The sequence below is a fragment of the Camelus ferus genome, chromosome 3, assembly GCF_009834535.1.
Source record: "Camelus ferus isolate YT-003-E chromosome 3, BCGSAC_Cfer_1.0, whole genome shotgun sequence".
In the NCBI taxonomy this organism is placed as follows: Eukaryota; Metazoa; Chordata; class Mammalia; order Artiodactyla; family Camelidae; genus Camelus; species Camelus ferus.
In genome coordinates this window covers 55,721,576-55,742,535 of record NC_045698.1, presented here as the reverse complement: position 1 = coordinate 55,742,535, position 20,960 = coordinate 55,721,576, and the positions used below count along the sequence as shown (strand labels likewise).

General features: G+C 38.2%; 1 protein-coding gene across 4 annotated transcripts in view; it reads right to left on the bottom strand.

The window, feature by feature from the left end:
- VCAN (versican) overlaps positions 1-20,960 on the bottom strand; it is a 105,001-nt gene that overhangs the window by 9,616 nt on the left and 74,425 nt on the right. For all 4 annotated transcript variants that reach the window (XM_006178639.3, XM_006178641.3, XM_006178640.3 and 1 more), the window contains 3 exons: positions 20,745-20,858; positions 15,797-15,955; positions 14,451-14,533 (listed from right to left, as the gene is read on the bottom strand). In XM_006178639.3, the coding sequence (XP_006178701.2) occupies positions 14,451-14,533; positions 15,797-15,955; positions 20,745-20,858 (356 nt within the window). The remainder of the gene's footprint in view (positions 1-14,450; positions 14,534-15,796; positions 15,956-20,744; positions 20,859-20,960) is intronic.

The window sequence follows — 20,960 nt, the reverse complement described above, 5'->3', positions numbered from 1 at the left end:
GAAAATTATCTAGAATCCCAACACCATGTGCAAACAGTGCAATGCTCTCCCTTCCCTGTCTCTACCACACTGCCCGTCTCCCTTCCTTGCTTCATTTTTCTCTATGGCATTTATTACCTTCTAATAGCCTATACACTTTACTTATTTATTGTATTTTTTCCTCCTTAGTAGAGTATAAGTTCATTGAGGACAGGAATTTGGGTTTCTTTTGTTTACTCCCATATCCTCAGTGCCAGGAGCTATGTCTTGCCCATCCTGGTGTTGTTTAATAATTAATTTGATACTTAGAAATAATGAACCACAGAGTTCCCTGCATTCTTCCCTTTCCACACCCATCCTGATCGAGGATGTTGCTTGCTGTTGGCAAACAGTAAACAAGACAGACGAACACAGGCAAAGTCAGTAGAAGTAAATAACTGTTCTGGAAAACAGTTGGCAATACATATCATACACAAAGAACTATATTCAATAGCTTGTAATAACCTATCATGAAAAAGAATATATACACACACGTATGTGAATCACTCCAGAAACTAATACAACATTGTAAATCAATTATACTTCCACTAAAAAAAAAAAAGGAATCTCTCCCTTGGACCTCATAATTCCACTTATAAAATGCATCCTAAAAAATAATCAGAAATGTGAACATTTTATGTAAACTTATTTATACTAGTAGTAAATGGGAAAAAAAATCTATCCAGCAAACATATTCAATAAATTATGATATAGCTAGACAAATTGAACATTATATAATCATTAAATATCTTATATTTAAAGACTATAAAAGGAGATGGGAAGTACTAAAAATGTTAAGTTAAAATAAAAAGCAAAATACTATACATACTCAGATGCAGCTCTGTGTGTATGTGTGTATGCAAAAGGCCAAAAGGAAATGCAGTAAAATATTATAAAATTTATATCTGAGTGATATGAGACTAAAGTAGTATTTCATTCTACATATTCTTACGTATTTTCCAGCTTCCCTAGAGTGAGCATGAGTTATTTTTCTAGTCAGTAAAAATGAACATTATAAAATGATCTATGAGGCGATCAGAAAGAAGTTACCAATTTCTTAGCTGACCCTTTTTTAATACTAAGTCAACAAACATCACTATAAGCCATCAAAGTCCCTTGACCGCCGTGTTTTTTGCAGCTGACATTTCCTCCTGATCTGAACAATAACCATCTCATTTTCACACTGAAATGAGATTCTGATTCCCTGCCACCAAAGTAATTCTCAGGCCTTAAGCTGCCCAGACTCAGACCTCTGCTAAAAGATTTAATTGTTTTGGGTGGGAACTGCATTTGGCTCCCAACAGTGATTTAAAACCCATGTTCTGTGTTGTTGCTTGGCAGAACTGTGGCTTAATGGTGCAGGACCACATTTTAGGTCTGTGGTTTTTATAAGAATGTCTGATACCCACAGGCATGTCGCACTATTACCTCATATCTGATTGCTCCATTGTGCAGATTTATTTTGGCTAGGATGCTTTGATTTTGTTCCATGTTACTGCCAAACTGACTTAGCAAAGGAAACTCCAGTTTTCTGAACAACTTTCTTTGTTTCCTCCTGAATTCTTTACAGCCTTATTTAACATCACTTGCGGGGAGAAAGAGTATCAAAAATAAATCATTGATTTTAGGTTTAATCATGTAGTTTTTTTCACTAAACCTAAATGTTAGGACGAGGTCTCTCCTCAGTAAATCAGTTCTGAGTTACGAGAATATGGTAGAGCCTTTCTCACATAGATGTGTCTCATACATACAGAAATGGAACGAGCAGAGGAAAATTCCCTATTCCCATCTGCATTTTCTTTCCTCCTCATTGGGATTATAAGCAAACATCCTGGGTGATCTAGCTCAGGTCAATCCTCTTCTGGGGCTGGATAGGCAAACTAAGACTTATTCCAAAAAGCCAGCCTGGCTTGAGGAGAATTCATTTTAACACTGTTAACAAAAATAAACGCTGATCAGACCTCAGCCTGTTTGTCTGTGTCTCCAAGACTCATGTTCCCTATTCCAAACCTTGAACTTGGGCTGTTTTCCTTAGTGACCAGAATTAGATCAATACTGTGCCCAAAAAGAGAGCTCTGAATTACTTTGCATTTTTGTTTTCTTCTAATGGCAGAGAAAATTATGACATAAAAGTCAAATAGTTGATGTAAGGGCAAGCCAACTCAGATGTAAACTTTTCTATATGCTCTATAACAAATGTGCATTTTATTAAGAGGTAACTATTTTATACCTAGTGTGAACTGCTTAATGCTGTATGTTATATGAAAAAGTTACTTTGTTTTTGGAGTTCCAGTTAAATAATTACTTCTCTGCCTCTGTATGTGTATGTGCCAAAAAAGACAACCGTTTCAATTAAATTGGATTTATTACCTTTTGAGTTATTGTTTTCCCTTTCTCCCCCCCCCCCAATCACATTTAAACAAGTTAGCTGCCAAGGTATAAAATGATTCTAAAAAACCCTGGCCAAAATCCAACAGCTAAGTGCCATTCTCTTGCATGAAAATTGCCTCCACAAACCAGAGAGTCCACTTTGAACCAATCCTAACATTGAGAGGACAAACTCAGAGCAGACTGGAGTTACTCAACGAAATTGATCAAACTTTGCAAATGCTTAGATTATTTTGTTTCAAATGATCTGTCTTTAATCGTCAAACATTTAATTCTATCTTATATTAACATAAATGTGAAGAAATATCCTGCAGGTCTTGTGGAGCACACGGGACTTCTCTGCCTGCCAACACGAGTCTCCACTCTCAGCGAGTGACCTCAATTCCACAGATCTAAGAGGGACTAGACTAAGTTTTCTTAGGCAGATTGGCTGAAGAGTTATTCTCTTCTTCCCAGCTCTTTGCAAATCTCCAACTTAATTCAGTCAACACACTGGGAGGGAAAAAGTGTATGTGTGTGTGTGTGTGTCTGGGGGTGAGGCGGGTCTCTGCTTTTGTAAGTTATCAGCAACTTACTAAAATCAGACATGGCTTACATCCTTTCAAGGAGAATCTCTGATTATATAGTGTCCAGGAGTTCCAACAGTCATTCAGAGATATCAGACGATCTTTTATCTTTAAAATACATACCACCATGATCAATGGCCCTGAAATCTCAGCAGATAACTAGCATTACAATCATGAACAAAATAAACTGAGGGTAAAACTGTAATGAAAGTAATTGACCTTTTCCTCATGCAGAGATGGATCACTGTCTTTTTCCTAAGGTTAAAAACGCATTATTTCATAGACCCACAGACACAGAAAACAAACTTACAATTACTAAAAAAGAAAAGAGGGAAGGGATAAATAAGGAGTTAGGTATACACTTTTATATATAAAATAGGTAAGTAGCAGGAACCTGCTGTATAGCACAGGGAACTATATTCAATATCTTGTCATAACCTATAATGGAAAAGAATCTGAAAAAGTGTAGAGATCTGTATATATATATATATATATATATATATAACTGAATCACCATGCTGTACACCTGAAATGAACAAACATTGTAAACCAACTATACTTCAATTAAAAAGAGCATTATTCCAGAAATATGCAAGATTTAGAAATGAACCAGGTGCTTTGCTTTGCTTTACAAAAGAAGTTTGTTTGGTTCAGCTTTGAGCACTACTTTCAGTTCAAGAAAGGAAACAAGACCATCCAATATTAGTCAATTATTGCTGCAACAGTCATGTCCCAGCTGGTCCTTTACGTGATACATACATAAGCAAACTGATTTATGAGGGAATACACAAGGAGCTGGATGGTGAAAAGGAAAGGCTGGGAGAAGGAAGGTTCTTAGGCAGGAGAATGATTTATTCTTATCCCTGCATGCATCATTCCAAAATAGTATCTGTTTTTCCACATCAAGATTTTTTCTTGTCTTTAAAAGATAATGTCAATTCAAAAATCAAAACTCTGAAGATAACATGGTCAAGCTTCAACCTCTAGTAGAGAAAGAATTCCCAGAACATGAAAGAGTCTTGTTTTTAAATCCCTTTTATCAGCATCTTAAAACTGAAACGCTTTCAAAGAAACTGGCCTTATCAAAGCTTTCGGTGATAGCTTCTTCACGATATTTGACCCATTTCAAATTCTTTTCAATGGGATTTCACCATTTCTTAACTTGGTCAAACATCTACAAAGATTGATCAATGGGCACTAACTAGTTCTCCTAAAGAGTTACACACTCTGTTTAGAGTCTCTTGGTTTCTTTTCCTCTCTACTGAAAATAGAATTTTCACACACTAAATAAAATTACAGTTCATCTTTGTATGACACCAATGTGAGATTTACTACCATCTCACACACGCACACACACACACACACACACACCTACAAACATAGTATTTCTTGGCACCAGGGAAGGATATACATAAGACCTTTACGAATGCCTCTACTCACACAGACCTGTGTAGCAGAAAGGTTCCCATCCTGGAATACAACAGAGAAGATCCAAAATGGTTACGTGGTTGGCAGAACAAACAGCAACAGACCCGGTAAGATGGGAAAACTGCAATGTCCACTGGACAGACTTGATGGCTAATCCAACAATTTTTACACGGTAGCCAGCCACTGGGTACAGTTCAAATTTGTGCCTGAGCAAAAAGTTCAAATTATTTCATATGGTGGCTCTTCAGGGTCTGCCATTAATATCTGAAACTACAAATCTTGAATCTGCATCTGCCAAGGGCCTGGTCTATCCTCTACCTTGTACCCATCCACATATTTACCTACAGATTTTCAGCTTAGATTGAGTCACCTTGTATTCCTTAAAATTCCCTAAAATTTAGATGATCTTAAATGGCCAATTAAAGGCTCTATGTTTTAGAACTATTATGGAATTTGCCAAGTATGTTTAAACAATTAATCACACACATTCCATTGATAAACTCTGTTCCTGACATTTGTCCAGCAAAGCCATTCTATGACATAATATATTATTGTAATTGTTGGGAGAATTGTTGGGCTTTGAGCTGTAATTTGGGGTTTTTTCCATGAACTGTCTAGTCACTGCTCTTTGCCTACTCTCCCTCCCCTCAAACACTGCTAATTTAATTCACTGAAAAAAATTTTCGTAAGAAAACAAAAAATGTCCTCTGGGTTCACATGCCAAAGGAACTAGCCAAGAAAAACTTTCCACTGCTATTGCTGTGTACAAAGTGAAGATACGGGAAAGACTGGTCCTAATATTTGCCTCAGTTGCTAGGATTTTACTAAGCATGTGATTCCGCATGTTAGCCTCATGCTGCATTGAGAAAGTCATCTCATTTCATATTTAATTTTCAGGTTAAAAATGTAATGCAATTCATACTAGAATTTAAAAACACAGAGCTATAGGGTCTTAATTCACAGAGAATATTATACCTGCAGAGAGACCCAAGTGGAGCTCTGGGAATGTGAAGTTCTAAAACGCAAAATACTATATGGCCACTAGGTGGTGATGGCCATCCATTGTTACATTTTGAGTTACCTAAATCACCGTTAACAAAACAGAATTTAAGACTACCCCCTAAAATCATGATTATTTACTCCATATGGAAAAAAATAAAAATAAAAATAAAGGATTGTCTGGGATATATCCTCTCAGTTTTGTGAGGAAAAGTAAGAGGAAAACACTTTGCTACAAGATGGACCTCAGCTAAACAGTATTTACCAACCTCATTACATCTTATTCTGCTACCAGTCAATGCAGCTATAATCTGAATTTTCTACTTGACTAAAACATTCAGATACAATACTTTATTTTTCTCCATTTTGCCTTTTAAAACTATCAGATCGGGGCAGGGTATGGCTCAGTGGTAGAGTGCGTGCTTAGCATGCACGAGGTCCTGGGTTCAATCCTCAGAACCTCCATTACAATAAATAAATACATCTAATTATTTATACCCCACCCAAAATAAAATTTTAAAAAAAGATAGAAATTTCAACCATTCCTCAAAAAAAGTGATACATTTAAATAAATAAATAAAATGATCCGATGATTTACATCAATGGTGAAATTGCATTGGAAGCAAAGCCAAATCTATAATATTCACCTAAATTCCTTAGAATGGGACAGATCATAAACACCTATGCACACAAATTAATGCCTGCATGTGATTTTAGTTTGTTTTTATGCAGATTAGCTAAAAAACATGCCACCTGTAGTAAAAACTCACTTTTCTGTGTTCAAACTCCTTTGATCACGTGGGACTCACAGCGCCAGTGCCGTCCTCCCATAGCCACAAATAGCACCCACGTGCAGTCGATGCCAAACGTAAGCAGATAACCACCAAAAGATAAACGCAAACTCCAAATAGAGAACACTGTCCCAGGAGGACTGCTTAGCCTTTTGAAACATATGCTGATAAGAAACCACCTTTGCACTAAATAGAGAACTCAGAATAACCACTCTGGGTTACCCCTCGCCTTTTAGAACACAGGTCAAACGGTTATCTGCCAGGAGCCTAGGAGAACTACTTATTACAGAAGTCAAAACATTTGGTAACTTTAAAATGCCTTTTTCCCCCTAAATGGCTGTGGTCACAATAGGCATTTGTTTCAGTCTGTGGAGGGTTATATTTAATTTTGTTTTATTTAACTTGTTGGGGCAAATGACCTCCCTGCGAGGTAGAGATATAGCCTCCTCTGATCCTTGTACTTGCTTATGGTTGCTCTGGTCTGAGTCCTTGTTTACTTATGTTTTGAAGGAGGTTATGGTTTTGCTGTTGTCTTTTAGCTGAACAACCAAAAGGAAAAGAGCAGCTTTGTTTTCAAGGAGAAAGAGACATTTGTTTTGGTGTCACTGCCCTAGGCTGGCAGCCTGGAGTTGGATCCTACAAACGTGAAAACGCCGAAAGGAAGAAAAACTAACTTGGGGTCTCCTGATAGTTGTTAAAGTGGCAATATGCCCATTATTTTCCTAGCTGGCAAATCTCCGTGCGGGAGAGACAATCTGTCGGCTCTGGAGCACAGCACAAATCTTGTGTAATAGCGTGAGCTCACTGCCCTACAAAGTAGTAACTATCAACAGTGGTTTCCAAAGGCTGTGAGTTCCTCCCACCATGAAACCACTTGGAGACGGGCCCCAGGCATGGCCCCACCAAGCCACTTGCATTTAATCCCCACCATGAACAGTGCCAGTGGGTTCCTTCACCCCAAGTCTGTTTGTACAGGTCTTTGGTCAGGAAGCACTAACAATCCAAATGCAATGTGAAACTGCCAAACCCATTCAATAGTTTTTTGGCCTTTTCCATAGTTATGCATTGCCTTCAACTAATTAGCAATTACATTTAAATAATCATGTGCAATTTTAAAGTTTCATAGCGCACTGTTGGAAAAACATCTGTGAGAAGGAGCTACTGCATTGATAAATTCTTCTTTTAAGGAGAATCTTGTCCATTGTGATTACTCTATGACTCAGTATATTTCACATGAAGAACTAGGTCTTGGTTTCCAATCAAATGGAACTGCAACACAAGTAAAAATTTTCACTGGGAGCTCAGTGGTCTTTCAGAAAAGAAACTGAGAATTTTGCTCGTGAATAGTGTGTTAAAGGATATAGGGAAACAGCATATGTTTTCCTTGGCTTTTAGGTGAATCTAATGAAGACTGTGAGGTTTAACATAATTAAACTAATGTTGATACGCAGTGTGACTGGTCCACAGAGAAGTGGCTTTTGACTTGGAGCTGAAACCACACCACAGCCAAGGTACATCTATCAGCAAACACTTCACAAAAAGTCTTTTAAGATTTTCAGGGAAAAAAGGTAAAACTTGAGTTTTTGGTTTGGGGTTTTGTTTTGCATCATTGATTTCTGCCAAATCATTCACAATCCCTTCAAACCTACAAACCTACAAATAAGCTTAGAAAACACAGGGAATTAGTTAATACTCCTGACTCTCTTTTCAACGTCCAAGACATCTAGGAGAGGGAGGAGGATACGAAGCTTTGTGTTTATAAAAGGGTGATAATGATACATTCCTGCAGAAGAAAGGATAACAGTTTATAGTCTTCGATTTTTTACTCCTTTTCTCTGACCCTTTTAAGTGTCTCTTCCTGGGTTAAGGGCTATTTCTTTACTGTTTCCACCTTTTTAAAAGCTGTGTTTTCTCACAATACTTTGCTTGACACACTGACGCGTTGATTAGGAAGGAAGCAAAGGGGGCTCTGGATTTAAAGTCAAATCCACAACCAATTTGGCTATTTTCCTGCATCAACTCAGCATCTAAACCAGGAGGACAAGTGGGTGTCTGAAATTCTAGGGAGCTAGTTTGCCAATGCTCGACCATGCTTATCAAAACGAGAAAAAACTGCAAAATTCAGGTATCTTCCGGAAATGCTTTGTTCAAGCAGGATTTTTTTTATGCACAAAAGGCTATCAGTTAGCCTTTTGTAATCTATATGATTACTATCAAGGGGCAAGATGAGTTGTTCGACTTGGAAAATAGGACGTTTATGGGTCTGTGAATTAGTAACTTGTTTGAGAACTTCCTAACTAGATCCAGACAAGGGCAGAGGAAAGGATGTCTGTCTTCTCTAAAGAGGACACTAGAGAGTAAGAAGGAGGCCGTGACTACTTCCCAGGAAGCTGACAAGTCAGCAGGCTGGCACAGGGTGACACCGAAGGCTGACAAAATAGAGGTGACAGAAAGAAAATGCGAGAGACATAGAAACTGCTTTTTTAAATGTATAAGGATAAAGTCAAGGTTTTTTTCTTTTTTTCTGAAAAAATCAAACTTTCCTAAAGCTCCTCAACATTTTTCAAAGGGAACTGGATTGTCAGTTCTATTCAATCCTCAGCCTCTGGACAGCACAACCTAAGGTGACATTTTCCTTTGAAGTAACTGCATCTGTTCCACTGAAACATCCGGTCCCCAGTGTGAGGGGTAAGCTCTGACAGGGCTGCAGGAACTCACTAAAGAGAAGACAGGAAAGCGCAATGCAGACCACAGGAGAAGTCCCCCTGTGAGAATTTTATCCCTGGGGGACAGAGGGAGAAGGGCGCAAGACAGTAACAGCTTGAAATCTCTGAGGTCTACAGTGGTTGGGAGGTGTGTTACAAAAAGCAGAGTGATTAAGACACCTAAGTGTTTCCACCATCTTCTGGACTGTGCTGTCTGTGGACAAGCTGTAGTCTGTAGTTGAAAAGAAAGTTGTGAAAATGATTTTGCAGGATGTATATAAGTGGAGAAACATGAATGATTCCATAGTGTTCCCTGATGTCTGGCTCCCTCCGTGCTAGAAAGAACAGACGCAGATAGTGGAAGAATAAAGGAAGCCCGGCCCAACCTTAGGCAACCAAGGCGCCCTTGCTCACGTGAGCTATAAAGAAATGAAAGGAGCATATAACATTCAGGAGTGAGATTTCCTTTTGCTGGTTTCACTACATTTTGGATTTGGATAATAAGGCTTTTTAAAGTCAAAGTTTTTAGTAATTGTCAGTTTCCTAAGGCTGAATGGAAAATCTGCCCTGCTATAATTCAAACCTGTGAAAAGTTTGCTTGCCATGTCTTCTTCCCCAAGCTTATGTATTCTTGGGACAACTGGGGACAAAACTGTCATCATTTCTAGCAAGTACATCTATTTTCCTTTGGGTTAACAACTTTTGTAAGCTGCATTATGCTCAGCTACATAATTCTGTTTCTCAGAAACATTTCTTTTCATCATATTTGTAATACCACCTGTTATGTTTTAATGTTTTCCATACTTATACAACTTTAAACAAAATAATTAATTTAGATAAACAAGAATCAGCATAGAGATTCAGCCAAAAGACTTCACTGGTCATTTCAGGATTCAAAAAATAACAGAGTGAGTTGGCTGAGCAATGTATAAGTATTGATGATCATTCAAATACCTATTTTTGTCAACCACTCTGCCAAGTGCTGAAAAAATAGAGATGAAAGTTAGTCCCTGTCTCAGAAGGCTCAGTGTCAGGAAATGAGTGCCTCAGGGGTCAGTGGTAGGGTGGGAAGAAGGCACAAAGGGCTCCTGGAACACAGAGGACGAGCTCTCAGTCATACATGCTAGGAAGGCTTCCTGGAAGGAGACTCTTGGTTAAGCAAGGTATTGGAACATTTATCAAATGAAATTAGGGCAAGAGGTGAGAACATTCTAAGTACAAGGGCAAGAGGATACAAAGACCCACAGGAGTGAGATGTCATGGAACTTATTCCAGGAACCATGAGTATTTTGAGATGAGACAGCTCAGGAAGTGGCAGATGGAGTCGGTGGGCTCGGTATGCTTTGCTAATAATGGCCAAATTTTATACCAAAGGCAAGAGGAAGACATCACAGAATTAAAAAGGGAGTAAGTTCAGAACAAGGGGAGAGGAAGGTCATAGGCACTGAAAAAAAGAGCTGGGGGAAAACACTTCAGACTAGTCATTCATTTAACAATAGGTTAAAGAAAGAACTTAAAAGTCAGCTAATAGTAGAGCAGCCAGATAAGAAATGTTTGTTTAAGTTCACCAGCTTTAATGTGTATTTAACTTGGATGGTTTAACTTCGTGTCTTTGAAGACATGACTTGGGTGACAAGTAAGGTAATTCATTATTAAAGTTATTTGTCAGGGTTTCTAATAAGCACTTGGGGCATTTTGCTGTTAGAGATCAACAGTCACATTAAAGAATGACTGGTCAGTAGGAACCCAAGGGATAACCCGAAACGCGACTGCTTAGAAGGAAAGCCAGTGACAAGGTGAAAACTGAAATGTGTTAAGAGAAAAGAACCTTAATAGAAATCACAAGGGTAAGGCTAGAACCGGTTTTGTTCATGCATATACTTTTGTGAAATTTATTGGGTAAACACTGCAAATAAATAATATTAAAAAACTGTTTTAAGGATATTAACAAAAGCAAGAATTTGGCATGTTCTTAATATATCAACATCTTATTACAGAGACCAATAATGTGGAATGAATCCATCAGGATAAGGGCAATGTAGATAACTTGGCCAAATAACATTATTCATTTAGTAGAAGCATATAAATTGAATTATGTATGATTATAAAGCATAATCATGTTAAATATGATATGCTGCAAGTTTACTGGCAACAAAGTTTAATTATTTCAAGACAAGAAATTATTGAAATTGAGGCCTAATATAAACTTGTTTGTTTTTAATGTAAGACTGAATAACAAAAGATACTATACAGTACATTATCAAAGGTTCTTTTTGTTTGAATACTGCTATACCTCCCAAGAAGGATAAGCTCTAATAAACTTTTCAAACAAAAAGTGGGGGTAGAGGGAGAGGGGAGAAATCCCTCTAAAACATAAACAAAGTCCTTAAAATTGCACACAGTCGAGTTAACACCATTCCCAAGTGTAAGCAGATACTGCTTTTCCCGATGAAGAGTTTACTATTAGGGATATTTTCAAAAGCAAGACACTTGGAGTAAACAGTGAGACAAAGGAGAACTATTTTATTCAAAGGCCTGAGCACATATGGAACCTGTTAGGGGGCTGGTGGCTGTAGACAGAACTACAAACGAGTTTAAAAGACACCTAGGCTGTCTCGGAAAGGAAGGGATGGAGGCGAGGGTGGTTAGAAAAGCAGAAAGTGGGCCAGAGATCAGTCAACTGGGAGGGAGACGGGCTGTTTGTTGGGCAGATGGTCTTTTCTGTTCCAAAATGTTCAAAGTTAAGGGACACTCCTTAGCACACTTTTATTTTACACAAAGAGTGAATGGTCTGTCAGGACTTTTCCTGGATTTAATCGTGCCATTTCTTTGATAACTTTGCTTGTTTCTGTAATTCATTTGCTGCCTTCTTCCAACTGAGGCCCTTATTTGGTGTTCTCTCAGCCCTTAGGTGTCAATTTTAATTAATGAATTAATCAAGAGTAAGGTTCTTGTTTATGTTGTATAGTTATCTGTTAGGTTAGGTTATCTTCCTCCGAACATTTCAGAGGAAATCAATATTTTTCCTCAACAAAGTGCGATGCTTGCTTATTTACCAATTTTGGGACCAGTCTAGACTATGCAAATGGTGATTCAGTTATTTTTTTAATGATATTTTTCATAGTCCAGTCCATTAAAAATTAATGGACATGGATGAAAAAAATAGTTGAGTTGGCTTACTTCAGCATAGTGGGATAACGATGTCTGATGAATTAAGCCTACCTGAATGACAGGCAAGAGAAATTCCCTGACATATTTTACAGATCTCACTTATCTACAAGCTATAAGCCAGTATTTAGCCTCACCAACCAGGCTCTCAGGGAGTATAGGGCCTTAACCTAGACACCTTGAGAAACAAAAAACAGACAAGAGAACCACTTTGTTGAAGAGCTGACCTGCTAATGTAGAGACCAGAGTAAACATCTAGTAACTCACAAACATGTGAAGAATGAAAAGATACAAATCAATTCTATATAACCAATGACAGACTGGCAACAGTGAGGACTTCGCCCAATCAGGTCAGCATGCTGCCAATGACAGACTTAACACACACTCCACTGGGCCAAATGCAGCTCTTCCAGGCACCCAGCAAATAGGTACACTTTGAGGTAAGCTGTGGTCCAGCACAGGTAAGTGCCAACCGGAACCGGCCAGCTGAGTCCTTGGCATTCTAGCTTCTATAATACGGCCCACAAGAGCCTGCACTTTTCACTGGGCCGCTTGTAAAGGAAAGTTTGTGGGAGGAAGACATGATAGTGAGTATCCTAGACCCAATTTATCCCACAGGAATGACACGTGCATTCAGCAAGGGAAAACTTACTAAATGTCTGTACTGTATACTACACATTAAAAAATGATAAAAAACAGCTTTAATCCTCTGTAATATATAGGGAAAAAATCCTTGAAATTTTTATGTTCACTTATAAATTAAGTTCATAAAGACAAAATGGCCTAGCTTCAATTAAAATTAATATATAAGAATTTAGGTTGTACCAACCACTATAAATCTGACCAAAATTATCCCCCTGAAGTTATTATTCATTGCAGCAAAGTGAAAACATACAGATGCCACAATTGCAGATAGACCATCCACCTAGGACAACTAAAAGAAAGCGAGACTATCGATGCAGGGGATGTACCCACACACCTTCCTGGGAATATATTTTACGGACTTTTTCTCCATCTTGCCAATGAACCTACTTATGGACATGAATGACAAACAGTTCTGATTAAACATAAGGAGTCATGACAGAGAGAAGGCAAGTGGGCTTTATTTCAGGGTTCCTACAGGCAAAATGTGGTAAGGGATATACTTTTTCAAGTCAAGCAGAAACCCTATGGCTTCATCACTTAACAGCACTGTGACTGAGAGCAAGGAGCTCAGTCTAACTGATCTTTCCTTTCTTTACCTGTGGAACACCTAACGCCTGTCCTAAAGGTTATAGTGGAGAATAAGTGAATGCAAAGCGCTGAGTACGATGACTGACACAGGGATGATCTGAGGGCCCATCCAGGGCACAGAGAAGCTTTCCTGAACAGACAGAGCAGAGCTTCTGGAAACAGAGATTAGTCTGGCATCTGTTCTAGGATGAACGTCATATTTTGCCAAACTCATTACATCCAGATGAGTGGAAGTAGTGAATGAAACTTAGGCATACACAAAAAGAGTTTAAAAATTATTTTCAAGTCTCCCTCCTGTTTATCTAATTTAGAATTTCATTTACACTTAACTGTCTAACCCAGCTCTCTGTCTGCATTTTAGAATCACCCAGGGAAAACAGAAAATCTAGCTGCCGGAGGTTTTGCTTTAATGAATTTGAGCTGAGGCCTAAACACCAGTTTTTAAATTATGCTCCCCAGGTGATTCTAATGAACAGCCAGCGCCTAGAACCACAACTAGAGCTAGCCACACTTAAAGTAGTTCTAAAAAACATTAGGCTCATATGGATTTACCAGTAGTGACTCAAAACAGCATCACCCATCTTGACTTAAGAAACTTATTCCAGCCTACTCAAGGATGTGGCCAGTATTATTAAATTACTATTTTTTTAAGAAGTAGAAAAAGCTAACAACAACAACAAAAACAAACAACAACAGCAACAACAGAAACCCCATAAAATTAGTCTGCAGAATTTGCATGGAAGGAAATTTACAAGATCACGATTCAACAATCTTTTTTAAGATACAAAAAATGAGCATTGTTGCTTGGTTAAAAATGAGTCATGCCTTATAGCAGATTTCCAGCACAATTTTGTAAGAGGAAAAGGTATTTTTTAAGGGCCTTTCCTCTTACAATTATTATATTTCTTTTTGCTTTGCAGCTATAAAAGGCAAAGATAACCATCTGAAAGATAGCCCTGAAGCAATTCTGCTGACGTGCACCAATAGTTGGATGGGGTCTCAGAAAACACTCAGGTGTTTTCACCCACCTCCATATCACCGAGTGACCCTGAGCAAGATGTTTAACTGGTCTCCAGTCTAATGCGCCTCTGTAACATGTAATCAACCCATAGTACCACAGTCTAGAATCGGCATCATCCTCATCAGCCACTTACCAGTGTACTGCCATCAGTCCAACGGAAGTCGTGCTCAAACATCTTGTCATTGAGGCCTATCCACTGATAATCATGGCCCACACCTGATAAGGGGACAACACAGACGTGTTTACTACCTTTCCCACAGACGGATGCAATGTATCAAAGAAAACTATTTTAAAGTGAATCATCTTTTCTGGCTGGATTTTTTAGTTGCTCATAAAAATCTTTGATGGTTTATCTTTTGTTCTTCCGCCCAATGTGTTTTAAACTAAAAAGCTAATTTGCAAACATCATGAAACATTAAAATGTCAGACATGGACAATTATTTCCCTCTCCGTTTACTACAATTAAGTATTTTTTTCCATCTTCACTCATGACAGAAACTTTCCACTTATTTTTTTTTTTATTAAGCTGTACAGTTGGCAAAAATTCAGTGAACCAATAAAATGTGACAGATCTCACCCATGCTAGCCTCATTTTGGAAACCACATGTTTCTTCTCAAAGCATTTTAAATAATGAACACCTAGACTGGACAGTGCTGCAAAACTTCCTCAAAAATAATTACTTTCACGATGAAATGAGTCACAGTCCAAGACACCATGAAAAAAAATTAAATGAACCTTTACCCAGATTGCATATTAACAATCAAACTTCTAAAAGATAGCAGGCATAATGAGAACATGTTTAATAGAGCATCAAACAATGCTTCAGGAGCAAAAAATTTCTGTATGTTTGCTACATAAAAGCTAGCTGCCCTCTTCTTCGCTATAGTTTAAAGGAGTTATTAAACAGCTCAGGTAGTATGTTTCATTAGCTTTCAGTCCCCATCTATTTATGTTCTTCATATGAGGCCCATTTTCGATGGTCTAAAATATTTAGAAACTTCGATGAGAACCAATTATGCACAGAGGTTAAGATTAGGGTGCTATGAACAATTCAATTTTAATTAGTGGGATAAAAATAGCTGAAAGCAATTTTCTCTTTACCTTTAGATGTTATATGTACATATTCAAAATACAGACCTCAAAGCATGGGGAGAATGAGACTGGAAACATAAGAGATGGTCATTATTCTAAGTCAAAAAATGATCGAATGGCAATTTTATATGATTCAACCTATAGCACGCGGCTTCAACCATTACTGCTGGCAAACCACGAAATGCCTTCCTATGATATAACGGAATGTTTCTCAAAGTAGGGGACTCATATAGGAGAGATGATTTTTAAGTAGTTCACAGATGAAGGATTTAGTAAGTCGAGTCACAACTGACAAAGCTACTTGTTTTCAGTTAGATACAGGAAAAGCTAAAAAGGTGGTGAGAATGAGGGAAGCCTGAGAAAACCCACACACAGTTGGTACGTACGATTCACAAACATTTGTTCTTCATGAGACAGAATGCTTGTGAGATGGGCGCCCTGCAGACGGCATTCCCGTTCAGCTGCATCCCACGTACGTCGATGGGCGAAGTACTTGTAGCACTGCCCTTGAAATTTGTGCCAGCCGTAGTCACATGTCTCTGTGTCTGGGAAGAAACAAGACAGGAGCTCATTAAACTCACCTACGTCATTCAAACTGGGTTCACCCATCCAAGTGTTCCCAGAAGACCCAAGACAATATCAATGCAATGTCCCCAAAATAAAGGATTCACAAATTTTGGTCACGATGACAAAGAAATGATATAGAGAGCCCAACTGATTCCTGCCAAGTGGTTGCAATACATGTTAGGATGGGAGAGGCACTACCTAACTGCCATTTCCTTGATGAAAGCCGGTTTCAGCAGGAGAAAAACTGAAAATGCGGCCAGTCAAAACCTCAGACTGCAGACTCTACTGACTCACTTGTGAAGCAATTGGGACTAATTCCTTACCAACACAACTTTTCTAAAGAGCATCATTCAAGTGATAAGATAAGAATTCTGGCTAAAAGGATTATGAATGCTCTATTTACATAAGGACTTCAAAGGCACTGGAGGCAGTCCTTTCCCACTTCCTAGAGAGATAGCTGGGTGGCCAAAGGGTCTTGTCAGGTAAGATTTACTAAGAGGAAAAAAAAAAAAAATCATTAGTAGGCAGCTTCTGGGATATAGCTAGGATTGTGTGCCTTTTTCCCAAAAGGAGAGGGAATACAGGTAACTCCCAGGGCAAAAGCATTGGGATTTGAAGTTTACCAAGAATGATTTTACCTTAGTCCTCCTTATTCTATCCAGTCATATTATACGTGTATATATGTGTATGTGTATATACATCTATTTTTTCTCTTTTGCAACAACGCTATAACCAGTATCCTGGGGAGCTGAAAACACTTTGCAAATATGTCTAAATTTTACACTGGCAATAAGCTTCAGCCATCCTTTCTAGATGCCAGTTTTCAAGTATTTCATAGGAAAGTTGCCTTGCTCAGAGAACTGCATTCTCACTGGCGATCTTGCCTCAGACTTGCCTACTCACAGGTGAGATTACACTATAGCTATTAAATAATGATCAATCAAAATAATTTTAACTTTCACAAAACATATCTCACAAACATACTGAACTAGTTACATGTAAAAACTAACAAAGCTGAAAAGTGTATAGAATTGTAGACACCACGAAAACTCCAGATTACCTAACGGTCAGCTTCCCCTCCCCTAATTTTACTGATTGATGAAGATAACAAAACTGTACTAGATGAAACAAATGCTCATTTTATATGTCTGACTTGGTGGCCAAGTTGAAAGTCAAATATCTCCTGACTCTCCTCCATTTGCTCCTCCTTCTGTAATTGTGGGAAAGTACACATGGCGAGAGAGTTCATTTTTTCCTGGCTGCAGTGATTTAGACCATAATCATACAACAGATGCAGCTTATTTCTGAGAGCAGTCTTTATTTCGGTTTAGTCTATCAGGCTTGTTGTTTAGTTACAGCCAGCTGACTAACTGATTTAAACAAAGTGCACCGGAAGTTTTGAGTTGTTTTAGGGTTGTTTGGGGACCACCAGATCTCATAGGAAAGGACTCAAGACACAGCTCGGTGGTTTGGTGTAAGCGCAGCACTTAGGACCCGAGAATGAAGTATATTTTGGCTACTCGGATGTAGTGATGTTCCTTTTGGGAAGTTCACGTGGAAGAATTCAGAGGTGAGGTGGGAGGGGTGGCGAGGAAACAGATCTTCACATAAGAAGGGGTTAATTTATAGGGGAGGAGAACCGGAAAATTTTTTAGAACATCCTTACTGCCAAAGTCAATGATGTGATGTTGTTACAGCATAGCTTTCCTTAATCTTGGAAATGATCATTTATTTGAAGATATCCAGTTTAACAATTCTAGAGGATCCCTAACTTACTGAATAATATATCAGAAAAAACATTCTATATACTCTTTCTTATCCTCTATTAACCCAAGTGGTTTTAGTTTGGTTTTCTTTCTTTGTTTTTTATTGTTAAGGCAGATTAAGTATTTTTCCTCTTTCACACACAAAAACCTCAAATGATCATAAAATGTAGGTGCTACAAGATCTTTCTCAGTTAGCAGGTGCATATATTCCTATCAGAACATGGGTCCAAAAAATAGGGGCAACGTTTCTGCTAAAACCAAATAGGGACAGATTATTTATCTGTACTCTCTAAACCACAGCTTCCCACTGATTGTAAATACATGTGCAAATAACACTTGACAGGATGACTTTATTTTTAAGAAAGTGAAATCTCCACACTGATTCACTTAATTTTTATTATTCATGAATTCAACAAATATGTGATGAAGGACTGTGTGACAAGTAGCATATTCTAGGATGCTATTCTGAAGGGTGATATCAGAAGCAGTCTGCTTGTTTTAACAAGCTTATCGAAAAATAATGTGATACATATTGTTTATTAAAAGGCAACTCTTTTGGATGAGTATTATCCTACATTCATAAGTATTATCCTACATTTGGAAAACTTTCTTAGGCTTTACAACTCCTATAGTGCATATGTTACATTACAAAGTCCCAGGTTTCGTTTTGCGTGCTGGTGTTAGGGGTGGTGGGGGAGGGTACAACAACTCTTGGTCATGACTGCAGAAGCTGAAACCATCAGTCTTAAACAATTTCCCTAAAAATCTATTCTCTTTATGCTACATAGGTAATGTTTTCAACACCTCTGACATACAGCCCTCAAGCCTTCAGAAACTGTCAACGCTTCGGCACTTCTGACTGGGAAGCTATATCTTAACTTTGGCCGGGAGCAAATTGTGTGTACAGAACTCTGTCTCCAATGATCTAAGACCCCTTTCTAGATTTTAGCTCTGTTATCCTTCCACCAAATGTATCCCCTACTCTAGAGTTCCTGGGAGTTGGAAAAGTTACGAATGCAGAGAACAGAAAAGGTCAGCTGAAGAAACAAGATAGTCATCACCGAAATTTGGATAGAAAACTGTTTAGACAACAATGCTGCTGTTAATGAAGAAAACATTTGTTCTTAGGCAACCTGAAAAGAGGGGAAAAAAATCTTTCAGTGTCCTGGCAATAAATCACAGGAGCACAGCTGCATCTGGTAAACAGACTGGGATAGCTGTGCCTGAGCAAATAATGTGGATGAAAGTTATCCTTGCTTTAAGATAAAATAGAATGTCCCTGAAGGTTAGATGGCACCAGAAATGAAAGAAAAAATGAGAACATTTTAATATTTGTTTTAGAGGGGGGAAAGGTAATTGGTCCTAAAGTCCCTTCCATGGATATTACCACCGACTTCATCAGATACACATATTGGAAGAAAAACAAAGCTTATCTTTAAAAGTTACTTTGGAAGTGTGAAGATCCTGAGAAAAACTTGGGCTTTCCAAGGCCTCTTAGGTTCATTTTTCCCACACCCTAATTTACTAGCTGTGTGACCTTGAACACATGATATTTCCTTCCTGAACCTCACTTTCTGGCCCATTTAACCCACAGAAATACTGCATCAACCAAAGGAAATGATGTATCTGGAAGCATACGGAAGATTGAAAGGTACCCAACAACCAGTATCTCTTTTTATTCTCTGCCAAGAACTATGCTGAGTTACCAAGATCAAAGACTCTGTTTTATTCAGAGCTCTATCTCCAGTGCCCAAAAGACTGCCCAGAAGACAGTAGGTGCTCAATAAACACATGCTGAACAAATGATTTTTTGAATCACTCCTTGAACCTGGAACTAAGGGAAGCCAGAATCACTTCAACATCTGTGACTGTCTCAAGTATCTCACCGTTTTGTTTTCTTCAATAAATATCATCTTTCACACTATTTTTTCTTTAAGAAGAGGATCTTATTTGGTCAATTACCATATTTCCCTTTTAAAATTCTAAAATAGACTCATCCTATGCAATAAAAAGAAAGGAAAAAAAAAACCCCTAAAAAAACCCAACCATCCCCCACCTCTTTGCATTGGCAATTCAATGCATGCCTCTTTTAGTTCTGCTTTAATTGTGGTGACATCCAGATTAACGCTGCAAAGCAGAATGTGGGGCCAGACTAATATGTCTGAGTTATTAGACACTCATTTTCGTTTTGTCTGGTGGAATGGAAGTTTGGCATTAAGCGCTTTTGTCAAAGCCAAACCATCCTATGACTTTAAGCAGAGGAAATCGATGTTCCAAAACTGAGTGTGCTGAGTATGCAATCTGTTTCTGATTGATGGGCTCTGAAATGTTACCATTAACCACCTAAAATACACTCTCAGGTTGGCCATAAAATGCAAACTACAGGGATCACGAAATTCAAGCCATCATGAATTTAGGCCTTTCTTCCATTCAGAAAAAGTAGATGCTTCTCCGGTGGGGAAAAACTTGATTCACAATATCTTTTCTGTAGTATTTGCTAAGCCAAGGAAAATATATTTGCACAACTATATTAACTCATTTTCCGGAGACGGTTGACTATGAACAATAAGCCCATTGAGTCTCAGGTGCTTAGGGGGAGAAAATAAAGGCAAGGAACACTGAATTCAACATTCCTGGGTACAAGCCACAAACACGGATTAAGGTTGATGCCCAGTTTGTCCCCAGGAAAAATACATAACAACAGTGTTCCTTTTGGTGGACAGAGGTCCTTAAATTCAGTTCAGTGTGCCTGCTTGCAATTCCATTCTATCAGCAAAACAACAATAATCCAATCAGTATTATTGTTCAGATGTGAGCTTGTGTGAACATACAAGGAAACCTAATGTATTTAGGCAGCCTGTGAATTTCCTCTGCAGAAAACAATATAGTCAAAATTGCTAAAAAAAACATCCAAATCATTCTGACAAAGGGCTATCTAGAAGTAACATTTGAAATGAGGTCTCAATACTGTTCATCATACAAATGTTGTGTGAGCCCTTACCTCGCTCACAAAGAGCACCAATGTAGCTCGGCAGGCAGAGACACCTGAATGTATTAAAACCGTCAACACATGTGGCTCCATTGCGACAGGGATTCGAGTGACATTCATCAAAATCTGAAATAAAATCGTAAAAGGCCACAAAAGTACTTTCAAATAAGGTCAAAGGATCCTATTTAGCGTAAGATTGCCAGGTAAAATACAGGACAGCCAGTTAAA